Source organism: Talpa occidentalis, unplaced genomic scaffold (genome assembly GCF_014898055.3).
Source record: "Talpa occidentalis isolate TD23 unplaced genomic scaffold, MPIMG_talOcc4v2.1 talOcc4.12, whole genome shotgun sequence".
In the NCBI taxonomy this organism is placed as follows: domain Eukaryota; kingdom Metazoa; phylum Chordata; class Mammalia; order Eulipotyphla; family Talpidae; genus Talpa; species Talpa occidentalis.
The window spans coordinates 94,497,014-94,511,338 of record NW_023601212.1 but is presented as its reverse complement, the minus strand read 5'-3'; the positions used below and the strand labels follow the sequence as shown (position 1 = coordinate 94,511,338).

General features: G+C 39.5%; 1 protein-coding gene across 1 annotated transcript; it reads left to right on the top strand.

Annotated features, from left to right (window-relative positions):
- The first annotated feature begins 3,972 nt into the window (after positions 1-3,972).
- Positions 3,973-5,446, top strand: LOC119240199 (prefoldin subunit 3-like). Its single transcript, XM_037504565.2, has one exon. It carries the CDS (start codon positions 3,994-3,996, stop codon positions 4,585-4,587), a length of 594 nt encoding a protein of 197 aa, XP_037360462.1. The 5' UTR covers positions 3,973-3,993; the 3' UTR covers positions 4,588-5,446.
- Positions 5,447-14,325: the final 8,879 nt, after the last annotated feature.

The window sequence follows — 14,325 nt, the reverse complement described above, 5'->3', positions numbered from 1 at the left end:
GCTATAATTTGAGTTGGAGAAAACAAATAAACTACATTAGAGTCTAGGTTTTTTGTTTGCTGAATTTTAGTGCATCATTCTAACCGAACACCTTCTATAAAAACACTGTCACCTGGGAACTCGAAATAAAAATACCAAATCAAAGTGAAAACATTGCTTGTTCACTTGATTTCTTTAGTAGCTGACCTCTAAATTGACAGGAGAAAATCCTAGGGGGAAAGTGTTTGTGAGTTAAGTTTCTTCTAAATTATGGCTTTATGCCAGAGAAATGCTTAATAATATTTAGAGGACTTAATAAGGGGTGGTGACATATTAAATTAACATACTAAGCAGTCAGATATAAACTCACAGGGCAGAAATTACAATACGTCAAATTGCAGACTGATATTTCTCCATAATAACAGATAATACTAAAGTGAACCAAGATTTCCAGGCTTTTGGCTAACAATGAATTTGTGAGAATAGTATTTAGAGAATTTCCTTCAGGTGATGCATGAAATTTTGAATAGAGTTAATGATGGCCAGTAGATTATTTTACCTTCTGGAGGAAATTATAAAGAGCAATATACACATCTTGATTTATTTTTCAGTGGTTTGGAGCACCTATACTTTTACCTGAAGAAATGAAAAATTTTTTCACTATTATCAAAAAAGGAGTATAAAATAGTCAATGCAAGCCAAAGGCTAAAGAAGACAATTTTTAAATGGGAATGTGTAGAAAGAAGAATGAGCGATACAGGCAAAAGCTAAAAGCAAAAATCTATAATTTATTTTTTACTCCCCCTTTCTGTTTCTCTTACCATAAACTGGTTTATTTATTGTCTCTTCAAGAACATCTGACATTTGCTTGTGTGTCTTCTTGTAGGATGTTATTTCCTTGTTTCCTTTTAATTCAAATTCTACTCATTAATTAAAACTTTTGCAGTTTTGTTTTTGTTTTTGCTAGATCAGTCTTCAACTGCTGATTGTGGGCAGTATAAGCTCCAAAGACTCTCCCTTTTGACCTTTGTCAGGTTTAAGGAAAATTGGGCCCATCCACGTAGCATGATTTAGGGGATGGAGCCTCAATTGGTGTCTGTCCTGTTGGAAATTGAAGGTGCAGGCAATGGGGAGAATGCCCAAGAGCTCCTGGGCATGAATCGATGCTGGTGTTGACTCAGCCAGTGACTTGGGCCCTTGCAAGTGCAGTCTAGAGCTCATTCCAGCATGCCTGACTCAACTCCTCCCTGAACTATCTCTTCAGGCCCCATGCCGGTGGCAGAGCATTGTTCTAGAAGGTTCTCCTTGGTCCCTTCTTTCCATTCACTTCTCTCTGTTAAGGAATCCATCTCCCAGGGCAAGGTAATCAACTCTCATTTATTCTTCACAAAACTGTTAATCATTGCAGAAACTATATTCTGAGCTCTTTGGAACTTGGCTTTAGGTCCTCAGAGCTAGGTTTTTGGACTGTAAGAACTATTTAAAAGATATTTTTTCATGATGCGTTTCCAAAGTCTGTTTTGAAATCCAAAAGCTAATCATTGTCTGAGTCCCCCCTCCTTTTTTTTTTTGCTGTATCTTATTTCTCCTGGGCTACTGGGGCTGGAAAAGGGCCATGTTGATAATAACTGGTGGTAGGGAACTATAAAATAATTCAATGTAGTACTTACAATTGATACATTCATTTATCTATTCATTCAACAAATATTTATTGAATTGAGTACCTACTATATTTTAAAGCTCATTCCCAATCCCTTTTCCACAAAACTAAGCCTGCTGCTCTAGTCTTTTTTTTTTTTTTTAAAGATTTATCTATTTATACAAGAACCAGGGTATAGGCCAGATGTGCAGGAGGGTGAGAGGATTCACCAGAGACAGAGTGGGGAACAGAACAGGCAGACTGACAAAATACACTGCTGAGGGGAGCAGCGGGTGAGACAGGAGAGGTCTGCTGCATCCTGTGGGATTCTCACTGGCCAGTGGGGATCGAACCTGTGCTGCAGAGGCTGCAGACAGCTTCACAGTGAGGTGCTCAACCGTCTTCACCACCAGGGAGGCCCCTGCTCTAGTCTTTATTGAACTTTTTTTCTTCTGATTCTGAGAGCATTTATAACCTGTACCATACAATCTAGCACTTAGTTATATACTATTTTGTATTGGAAGTCATCTGACATATATTTTATTTTCTCTCAACCACACTGAAGCTCATGAAGTGAAGGACTATGCTTTATATTTATTCTGTATCCTTCCAGCCTAATGCCTGCCCGAAGGAGTTCAATTGGTTGATTTCTGTGTAAATGGGTACTGACATTGGCATGAGTTGCATTCATGCATAAAAACCTCCTGAACTAAAGAAAGCATATTCCTTTAACTCTGCTAGCTAGTGTAATAAGTAATATGCCCTTACTTATTACCTCAAACATGTGGGGAAAGTAGGGGAGAGAAGGCATATGTTGGGAACTGAGATAGAGGACTATTCTCCACTGGGATCATTGTACCTTTTAGGTACAATAGCTAAATTTAGCAAATAAAAATACAAGGCACCCAACTAAATTTGAATTTCAGATAAACAACACATTTTCTTAGTGTAAGTATGTCCCAATGTTGCGTCTGTGGCATATGAATAAAAATTGTTGTTTATCTGAAATTCATGTGTAACTGAAATTTCTGTACTTTACCTGGTAAACCCACACTCAGGGGATTTTGGCAATATCCAGAGACAGTTTTGGAGGGAGGTACTATTGGCATCTAATGGGTAGAAGCAGGGATTCTGCCAAACATCCTAAATAGTGTCAGGGACCCTGCAACAGAGAATTACCTGGCTCTAAATATCAATTGCACCAAGTTGGGAAACTGTTCTATAGGATACAAAGAACATAGCTCCAGGTTATCTTTTCTTAAGGTATTTGACCTTTTAAAGGGTTTATAAAAATATTTGAAACTTGAGGTGTGTATGTGTGTATACATACGTCTTCAAAATACAAAAAGAAAAAATCCAGGAAATAAAAATGAGTAAGTTTTTTATTCTGTCTTTAAAATAGAATATAATGTTGACCAAGTCACCTGCAGCAGCTCAATATATATAGTTATGCTATCTATATTAAATATAATGTGGAATGTGGATGCATTTCATACTATTTAGGGTAATTTTTTAAAAGAAAGAATGTCAAACTCTTTGGAAGTTTTCTTAACAATTTAAAAATAGCTCTACTGAAGCCAGGCAGGATCTAAAATATTGTTTCTAGGTTGGTGCATGGAGGAATAAGTGATATTTCGAGATATGGAAGATACTAGAATGCAAGGTCCATTTAAAGATCACAGTTGAGATATTTAAGGAAGACTTGGGTGACACCACCAGTCTGATCAGATAGTCAAAGACAGAACTTAGAGGCAAAGGAGAAAAAAAAGCTATCTGGGACTTGGGAAGTGGAGGCTTTGTGTAGAGGGAAGTGGACTGGTCTCTGTCACTGAAGCAGTATTTGATTTGGACATCTTTTTTAAAGCAGGACTGCAAAATATTACAGCATAAATGAGACAAATATTTTTGTCATTGTCTTGTTAAACTGATTAATATAGACAATGTGTCTGCAAAATCCCATTTGTAAAGGTTTTGGACTTCATGCAATACATTATTTGTCATGATTGCGATGTTGCTCTTTCATTAGAGGTTGTGCTGGCAGGGTGGCCTTTCAGAATCTCTTGTTTTCATCTAGATTCTTTATCTTCCACAGGAATAATATTTGGATGAACAAATTGGCAAATTTGACTCTCAGTCTAAACAGAGAATGTGGTAGGAGTGGAAATAGAGTTAAGTCTGTACAGTAGTAGAGCAGGTGAAAAAGGTAGTGGCTTGGACTAAATAATTGTTGAATAGATAAATAAACAATTGGTACACCCGACATTTATGTGGAAGAAGTGACTGAATTACGTCTCCAGACCCCGAGGAGTTTAAAAAAAATAAAAATATGTCATGGTTGGCGGTTCGCGAGGCGGGCGCGAGATCCCTTCCCTAAAATGGCGGCCTCCAAGGACGGTTGTGACTTTGGTGAAGAGGCCGCGGGGAACAGGCCGCGGCTCCATCTGGGGATTCCTGAAGCCGTGTTTCTGGAAGACATCAATTCCTTCATGAAACAGCCTGGGAATGAGACGGTGACCTCTGTGCTGAAGAAGCTGGATGAACAGTACCAGAAGTATAAGTTTATGGAACTGAACCTCGCTCAAAAGAAAAAGAGACTAAAAGGCCAGATTCCTGAAATCCAGCAGACTTTAGACATTCTAAAATACATGCGGAAGAAAAAAGAGTCTACTGATTCACTGGAGACCAGGTTTTTACTCGCAAATAACCTGTACTGCAAGGCTTTAGTGCTCCCTACCAATAACGTGTGTCTCTGGCTGGGGGCTAATGTAATGCTTGAATATGATACTGATGAAGCTCAGGCACTGTTGGAAAAGAACTTATCGACTGCCACAACCAACTTTAATTCCCTTGAGGAAGACCTTGACTTTCTTCGAGATCAACTTACTACCACAGAAGTCAACATGTCCAGGGTTTATAACTGGGATGTGCAGAGAAGAAACAAAGATGGCTCTACCAAGAACAAACCATAATGCTGGCAACTAAAACTGTAGTATTTTACTTGCTCAAAGTTTATCCTTAAAGGCTGGCATAATTTTGAATGATTTTTAACAGCAAGGGCAATAATTAAAACTTTCAAAAAGAGATGAACAAAACATTGCATGCTTATTAGTTTCAAATATTTTATGAAATTAGAAGTTTTGGCTCCCCCACATTTCCAAAAAGATAAATGCAGATTTCATCTTTTTTTTTTTTTCTCATAAGAAAAATCGTCAGTGAAATGGCTGAAAACTTTGGGGTATGCTATGAAAGTTGAATTCTGGTCATGTTTGAATTCTTCACAGTTTACTTTTTTTTACTTTTTCTTTGTTGGCTGACACTCTAACTTGTGGTTAAACCAGTTTCCCCAGTAGGGGAAAACAGTTTGAATATTTGCAAACTTGTTTTTTTTTTTTTTTTTTTCTCTTTTTTTTTTTTTTTTAATATTAAATTTTATTTTTATATTCCCCCATACAATTGCAAACGCCCCATTCTGACCCCAATCCTTCCCCTCCCGCCCCCCACCCCCCAAAAAGTGTCTCTGGTTCATAGAAACTTGTTTTTCTTTAATACTTGTGGGGGCTTTCTGGTGTTCTGTGGTTATCTATATCTCATGTAAATGGAGTATCACAAATTACTGCTTAGCCAATAACCATTTATTATATCAGTCTGTACTTTCCAGGAAATGGTAATTTGCCTTCCTAAACAGTGTCTTTGCTGAAGGGCCTCTTGTTCAACATGAATAATAAAATTACTCTTAGCTAAGGTGGTTTTGTATTTCTTAACAATTCAAAGCAGCGAAATGGTAAAACTAAGACACACATAAGTGTGTAATGGTTGAAAATAGTTATGAGCCTTTTCTATTCATGATAAAACCTCCTAGGACTAGTACAAAATCCCTGGGGAAGCTCTTGGTGGAGTGGCCAGTACTGGGTAACACACTTTCCGGTAAAAACACAAATGTGTTATTCCTTCTCCATAGAGTAAAAAGTATACTTATGTAATGTTTTGTATCTGTGTTGCATATATTAAAATAGTGAAGTAAAAAAAATCATGCTGGGTCTGCCATACTTTCAGCAATTCAGAGCAAATATTCTTCCATAACGTGACTGCACAAGCTTTCAGCCAGAAACCTAGAGGCTCATGTCATAATTCTTGTCTTAGTCTGGTTAGAAGTAAATACCACTTAACATATGCAGCCCGCAGCCCAGCGGACAGGTCTTTTAAAAACATTCCTTTCACTGGGGAAAATGGCCAAAGCTGTCCAAGGATTAGAGACTCTTGAGCTAAGTAGATAGTGCTCAGATTAACCAAACATTTTTCAAGACTTCAATTTTCATTTTCTTCCATACAGACTCAAGGAGCTGGCGCTATTTAAAGAGTGTTTTCTCTGCTCTGCTAGGTGTGAGGGTATGAGCAGTATGAGGATAAACACTTTTATAAAGACCAATGTCATTCCAGATATAATTTTGGATGCTAGTGAGAATGAAGGCATTGGTATTCAGCAGTCAACAGTTGCTTATCCAACAATAAAGTAGTTGCAGTTAATTCCATTTTTTTGCATCCCATGCTTCTCCCTGCCCCTCACCCTCAATGGCTACAAAGATGAAATTGCTGACATTCTAGGATGATAGTTGCAAATGAATAACAAATCTGGGCCAACAGAAGGCTTTCTTAAGGCACCCACAAGAAGTGGGGAATTTTTTAATTAAAAATCTGGGTTTCTGGCCCATTTTAAAAGATGGGACAATCAGGTCTATGGTTGCTATGGTCCTTCATTAAGATTATACTCAGTGTCTGTTTCCATTACGAAGTTCAGGACAGACTTCACCGCCTTACAACCTGCCCAATGCATTCATTTCCATTACCCACGAGGCTCTGCAGACTATGATTTGTAACCCCTGTTATTGGTGGTATAATACACTGGCAAAATTGACCAGATGATCAACTAAGCATTAATTATAAGCTTAGTTGGTAAAAAACATAATGTAATAAAGTGACATCGTGCTATGACACCATTGCTTGCATCTGTCTGCTGGTGTAATGGACTTGTTGGTCAGAGATGGTCTAGTTCTCTTTCTCACTATTTACCGCATGTTTTATTAATAGTGGTAACATTTCATGTGCTACAGGGTGATTCAGCTTTTCTATTCCACTTCTCATGGCAACAACAAATATCTTCCTTCTGAGTCAGCATTACCTAGATGCTACTGCTAACCAAAATTAGACCACGTATTTACAACGCCATAAATATGAGCAGTTAAAATTTTCTTAATATTAATTGCAACATAGCTTGTATAATTACCCCATGTTCTGTGATCTAGGTATGGTGTCTACAGAGCCAGAGGAGGAAATGTAACAGCATTTTCTCTGTTTTGCAAGCATCATTACATTATAATGAATAGGTAATATTAAATTGGGCTGATGAGTCATATTATAGTAATCCAATATCTCCCTTGTAAAGTCCCTGAGGTTTACACAAGGAAATCTTTTCAAATAACAAGAAGAGTGATTCTGAGACATGTGCCTCTCAGCTTCCCAGCCTTTATTTACTACTTGTGTGATCCTGGGTAAGGAGCTTAACCTTTCACAACCTCATTGTATTCAGGATTAAGTGAGATCACACACATGTGAAAACTTGAAGGACACTGCTTGACACATAGGCTCAATCAATGTCAGTATCCTTTTAATAGAAATCAATTCTTAAGCACAAAATGACAGAATAGAATAGCCATTCTCTTGAGTCATTTTCACTATGAAGTAGTGGATGGCATTCTGTATGTACGGTGGGGGACACATCTTGACTAGATTTAAGGGGTGGGGGGAGATTGATTTTTTTTTCCCTTCTACTCCACCAGGACACTTTAGTTAGCATTTCTTTTTTTGAATTGGCCAAAAGTTACAGCAGAGTGCTAATTCAGTTACATTAAGCTTGTTTATCTTATGAATACCTCAGACCAGTGAGAGTTTCTGTTTTCGTATTACCCAATGTCATGAAATTCTTTTTACTTTTTGCAATAATTTCTATAACTTTGGATTTTTCTATTTTGTTCATTAACATCAGTTCATTAACATTTAAGCTGTCTCTGTCTGGTGCTATGCTAGGTAAAAATGATGCCTGAAAGGGAGTTATAGAAGGAATCTGTTCTCCATTTGCTTAAGGTCTAGTAGACAGACTTACAGGCCAAGCTCAGTCCACACTTAATGCAGACTAATCATTTGCTATTGCAGCTCTGATCATTTTAAAGTGATTAGAACACATTTGGACTCTGTGTGTGCACATGTAAACCCACATAATTCACATGTAAACATGTGAATTATAATACATTGTAGTAGTGCGTTGTAGTACACTCTTCTGATGCATGTAATTTGCCATGATATTTCTGGAGGATGAGATTAATAAAAAATAACTGCCTTTGTAAATGTACATATCCTTTGATTCAACAATTTCACTATAAGGAATTCACTGACAGGGAGTAAAGGACAGAATCACAAGTTTGCTTCTTACAGTCTTGATGATAATCTCAAGAAGTTAGGAATAACCTAATTGCCCCTCAGACCAAGGAGATTGGGTATATAAATTATTCTGCGGGCGGCAGTAAACCAATGGAGGTTTCTAAGCACAAGAGTGGCATTAGATGTGTGTATGTGTGCATGTTTAAGATAATTTTAGAAGCAGTATGAGAATGGTCTCAGTGGGGAAAACCCAGAAAAGATGGTTTTTGCAACACTCTAGATAAAAGATGATGCAGAATTGAGCTAAAGCAAGGCAGTGGGAATGGAGAGGACAATTGGGTTCGGGAGAGATTTTCGAGGTAGACTCTATCAGACTGGGTATATGGACAAGGGTATGGAATATGGGAGAGTCAGATATTGAGGTTAATCTGAGATTTCTAATTTAGGTAGAGCAGATTTGGGGAGGGGGGAAGAATAAGGCTTATGATTTGAACATGTTCAGGTTGAGGTTATTAATCCTTCCTCCAGGACATTGCTTTGGTGATTTCTTGAGTAGACAGGAAAACTTTGAGAGGTGATGTGGACTATGGTTCAGTGTTTGGGCTGGCCGAGATTGAATGCAGGCTCTGTCACCTTTTAGCGAGTGGCTTACTCAACCTCTCTGAACTAAAGGCCTGGTCTCAGAGCATACCGTTCAGAGCACGGCATTAAATAGGGTAAGTCTTGTAAAGTTCCCCATACAGAGGAACCACTCAGTAAATGCCAGCTTTAAAAAACAAGAAGTGCCATACTTGAGAGAGTCCTCGCATGCCCTGGGATGTTCTCCAGACTCCCTCCCCACTGTAATAACTTCAGTGGTCAGCATGGCCAACCTGATCCCAGGCCATTTATGCTGGGGGCCAAATGGGGGTTTCCTAACAGATGCAGGATTTCAGGCCCTAAGGCCCAAGTAGATATTTCCTCACCTTCTTTTCTCTCTCCCAAGCCTCCTTTGAGAGCAATACCTAATGTGCTTTCTGGAACGCTCTTTAACTCTATTTTCTCCTTCATTTCCACTTCCTTCTTTTTCAATTTTCCTAAGATTATTGAATGTTTCCAAGGAGTGGGTGAAAATGCACAGAAGGACTTGGGCTGGCGATGTGGATTAGAAGCCAGTAGTGCTGAGGCCACAACAAAGATAGGCTCAGCTAGGAAGGGGGTGAAGAAGGAGAAGCGAAGATGGAAGGGGATAAATATTGGAGAAACATAACTGAAGGGACTGAATAATGGAGAAGGGAAGGCAGAACCAAGAGAAACAGGAGAGGGCAGTGTCCTGGAGGCCAAGTGGGAAGGGACTTCAGAATAGGGTCTGGCGCAAGAGTTTGCATTTTTTGGGGGGAGAGATTAAATAGGATAGTGCTGAAAAGAAGAGACAAATAGGTCATTAGGGATCTTAGAGCAATTTCAGTGGAATGGAGTGTAAATGAGTGACTTGCCCAAGGTCGTGCAACTTAGTGGTGGAAACAGGACTACAAACTTGGGTGGCTGGTGTCCAGAACCCAAGTTATAATCTACTGCCAAAGTTTTTTACGTGACCTCTAAAACATTAGTAGTGTGTCTTGTATGTATTGGAGACTAATGGTAGGTCATTTCATTGTACAGAAAGAAAACATTGAAAACCAAGTTCATATTTATTTCTTTTAAGATTTATTTCATTTATTTATGCATTCAAGAACTGGGGTATAAGCCAGAGGTGCGGGGAGGGTGAAAAGGACTCATCAGAGACAGAGTGGGGAGCAGAACAAGCGGTTTGACTGAAATACATTGCTGAGGGGAGCAGCAGGCAAGACAGGAGATGTCTGCTGAGCCATGTGGGTCAGCTCCCCAGCAGGAGATCAAACTCATGCTGCAGTGGCTGCTGATAGCTTCATAGAGCTGACTTAACCCTTTGTGCCACCAGGGAGGCCCCCAAGCTCATGTTTATACCCTTAATTCCACATGCACTTCCCCCTAAGGTCTGTTGACATTTTGGTTCATTGTACTCCGTGTGTATTTATTTTAGATGCTTAAGAAACATATCCAGACTTACGTGATGAGAGCCTCGTCCCCCTCTGACCCCTATCATTAACCACAGGTTTACAAGCAGAAGAAAATGACAAAACACCCCTGTTTTGATGAGAGACAAGAGCTGTGATAATCCCACATGATGAAAATGTTAATGTCAGGACAAGGGACAAGGGATAAGCTCCTGGTCTGTGCATGAAGCAGGCAAACTACTGTAGTTCTCAAGTCTTCTAGTATTGTCTTTGTGCGTGTCTTTCACTATTTCCTGATACTCCTTTCAATATATCTGCTCATCATCCATACAGGAATGCATTCCTCCTGGATAGTGCTGCTCTTTTGGAGGGATTCTGCCAAACTAGGCATATTAGTATGACAAATGCAATGACTATACAGTGTTGCATATTGTAGAATATGTGTGTAAAGTAGATGTTAATATTTTGATGATTACAGCACCACATTTCACCCAACTTAACTACAAGTAGTGATAACAATTGTGATATTAATAATAACAAATGACATTTATTCAATAGTCTCTGCCCCATGTTACATAATTAGTTCCAGTTTACAGGAAGGAAAATTGACTCTTGGAGAACTTCTGTGGTTGGTTTAAGGCGCTGTAGCTACTCAAGTATGGAGTTGGGGTCTTCACAGCTCTAGCCCTGGCTTCAGGGTGATGGCCTTAACTTCTAGATTTTTTTCTTCTGAATCTTAAAATTAATATCTGTTGTCATACAAATAGTGGTTTCTAGAATTTTCATTTTCTAGAAGCTACACTTATACTTCTTTGAGTTACTGAAAGATTTCCCCCTCTCTGCATTTGACTTTTCATTGAAACACAGATAAATTCCTCTCTGGTTGCTCCCACTGTTTCTACCACCCCAGAATGACTGACAGGCTGTGATTCAGCCAGAACACGAGGCATAGAGCCATACTAGTTCTTTTTTTTTTTTTTAAGATTTATTTATTTATGCATACAAGAGCTGGGGTATAGGCCAGAGGTGTGAGGGGTGAGAGGATTCACCAGAGGCAGAATGGGGAACAGAACAGGCAGACTGACTGAAATTCACTGCTAAGGGGAGCAGTGGGCAAGTCAGGAGAGGTCTGCTGCGCCATGTGGGTAGCTCCCTGACCGGCCAGGGGATCGAACCCATGCTGTAGAGGCTGCAGACAGCTCCATAGGTTGTGTCTTAACCCCTTGCACCACCAGGGAGGCCTCTTTTTGTTTCTTAAGATTTATTTATTTATGCATACAAGAACAGGGGTACAGGCCAGAGGTGCAGGGGGTAAGAGGGTTCATCAGAGACATAATGGGGAACAGAACAGGCAGATTGACTGAAATACACTGCTGAGGGGAACAGTGGGAGAGTCAGGAGAGGTCTATCTCGCCATGTGGGTAGCTGCCTGGCCGGTTGGGGATCGAACTCCTGCTGCAGAGGCTGCAGACAGCTTCACAGCGCTGTGCTTAACCCCTTGCACCACTAGGGAGGTCTAGAGCTATACTAGTTGTAAGAGGCATTCCATTTAAATGGTTGGCATCTTCTTTCCCTGAAATATTTCTGATTTTCTGAATGTTTTTCAGGCATCCAAGATAGACAAGGTCGGCAAATGATGTTTTAATGAAAGGATCCTCTGGTAGGAGAAATAGGGAATGTTAGGGGAGGAGCCCATTTTGTGAGAGTAAAAGAAGCTTGAACGAGATGAATGCATATCCACATCCACACTTTCCCCTTTTCTCCCCGATTTAAAATAGAATGAAAGGCACATCATGGGAACAGGAAATGATCCTTCTGATGCCTTTTCACAATAGAAACCTTTTACAATGGAAAATGTTACTTTCTTTGCCAGGTAGAGAAGCTTATATTCCCATGTATATATAGCCTATTTTCTAGTAGCAAGATGGCCAATTCAGCAATCCCCCATGATAAAGCTAGTCCTAGTACATGGACAGCGAGGGACAGATGATGGGCAGGGTAGGGTGGTGGTGGTGGTGGGAGGTGTTTTCCCTGCTTATTTTTTTTCTGAATTGGGCCAATGCAATGGAGCAATTCATTGGGGGATTCCTGGGATCATTGTTGCTGTTTTGGAAATTCCAAGGAGCCACAGGCTCCCAAGTGCTCCCCATCAACATACAAGCTGGAATGGACAAACATTGTCAAGGTGATATCAGCCCCCAGCCAGGCCCAGGACAACTTCAGACTAAGTGACCCTACTCTCGGGATTCCCTGTTTACCAGCTACACGGGCTGACCCCTAGTCATTTCCTTAACCTCGAAATTGTGTGCTGTATTTGAAATGTTTAAACACCGCTCAGTGTCATTGTTTTGGTAGTAGCTTTATTGAGACATAATTCACATGCATAAAAATCTTTTTAAAGGCTACAATTCTAGTATATTTCTAGAGTTAGGCAACCATCATTGCTACAATTTTAGAACATCTTCCCTAGCCAAGAAGGCTAGAGACTGTACTGACTGACTGTCACCCCTTCCCCCCAGTATTTCTCTATAAATTTGCTGTAGATATGCTTTTACTACAGATTCTAGACTTTCTTTATAAATGGAATCACAGAATATGTGGTCCATTATAACCAATGTCTTTCTCTTAGTGCTGTGTTTTCAAGATTTATCCCTGTTGTAGCCTGTATCTGCACTTTCTTCCTTTTTACTAATAAATAATAGTCCACTGTATGGATATAACACATTTTATTTCTCATCATCAGTTAATGCACATTTGGATTGTTTCCACCCTTTTTTGGCTATTGTGAATAATTCTATAATGATCCTCATGTACATGTTTTTGTATGGATGGAGTTTTCATTTTTCTTGGGTGTATATTCAGGAGTGGAACAGCTGGGTCATATGGTAACTCTATTTACCCTTTTAAGGTAAACACAGATCAGACTGTTTTCAAAGTGGTTGTACCAACATACATTTCCATCAGCAATTTATGAGGGTTCCAAATTCTCTACTCCATGTCATTTTAATAGGTTTCTGATTGGATGTTGGAGACTTTATTTAGTAGATGTCTCAAAACTCAAAACAGCTAGCACAATAAAATAATGATGACCACCACTCAGTATGGAGGTCCTCGTTTGTGCTGTAATGTGTGATTGCATTTAAGGATCACTAGAGTCCTCTGGGAGAGATGGTGCCATTGGAATTCTAAAGATGAAGTGAACAAAGCTCAGAGATATTAAGTGACATGCCACATGGGGTCCCACAGGTGGCAGAGTCAGGACTCAAACTCAGATCCTCCAGATTTTAAAGCCTGCATTTTGGAAAACCTTGCTTTTCTGATGAGCTCAGTGTCATGTGCATTTGAAACTGTCAACATCCTTGATAAAGAATCAAATTACCAAGATGATATTACATTATTTTCCTTTCCTTTTCTTGTTTTCTTTTTAAAAAATGAAGTTTTTTTTAAGATTTATTTATTTATGCATACAAGAACTGGGGTACAGGTCAGAGGTGTGGGAGGTGGGAGGATTCACCAGAGACAGAGTGGGGAACAAAACAGGCAGATTGACCGCAGTACACTGCTGAGGGGAGCAGTGGGCGAGACAGGAGAGGTCTGCTGCACCATGTGGGTTTCTCCCTGGCTGGGAATCGAACTCGTGCTGCAGTGGCTGCGGATAGCTTCATAGATGCAACCTAAACCCTTGCGCCACCAGGGAGGCCCTATTTTCCTTTTCAATCAACCAAAATGACAGTTATGAAAGTCTTACCTCAATCCCTGCTGCACTGACACTGTAATCATTGAGCATCCTTTCATGTCCTTGGGATACGTACCAGAGCCAGGCACCTAGCCAGGATGAGGACTGGAGAGACCATTTAATAATGCCACGCAGATGGTCACTTCAGCCAGTTATTCAGTTTGAAGCATTATCACCCTAAACTAATGCAAACAGACAGGGTTGTGGGCACTGCTGTGGCAGAGATGGCTTTGTCCTCTGGGATAACAGAATTGTATTACTCATACATTTTTAGAAATGGGATTTAGCCGGTTTTGAATTGTAAAACATGTTCAGAATAAATGGTTGGAAAAGTCGGAAAAGAAAAAAAGAAAAGATCCCTCCCAAATCTCAACTCTTAGAAACAACAACTGTTAATATTTTTGTGTTTTTTACTTCTCATCTTTTTTTATTTAAAAACATTGATTTTCCTCCCCCTCCATTATAAAGATAACACATGTATCGATGTAGGAACAATGGAAAATTTTAATAAAACATTATTTATT

What these genes read in the sequence shown, in the direction of transcription:
- LOC119240199 (XM_037504565.2), top strand. Translation starts at nt 3,994, where the DNA reads ATGGCGGCCTCCAAGGACGGTTGTGACTTTGGTGAAGAGGCCGCGGGG.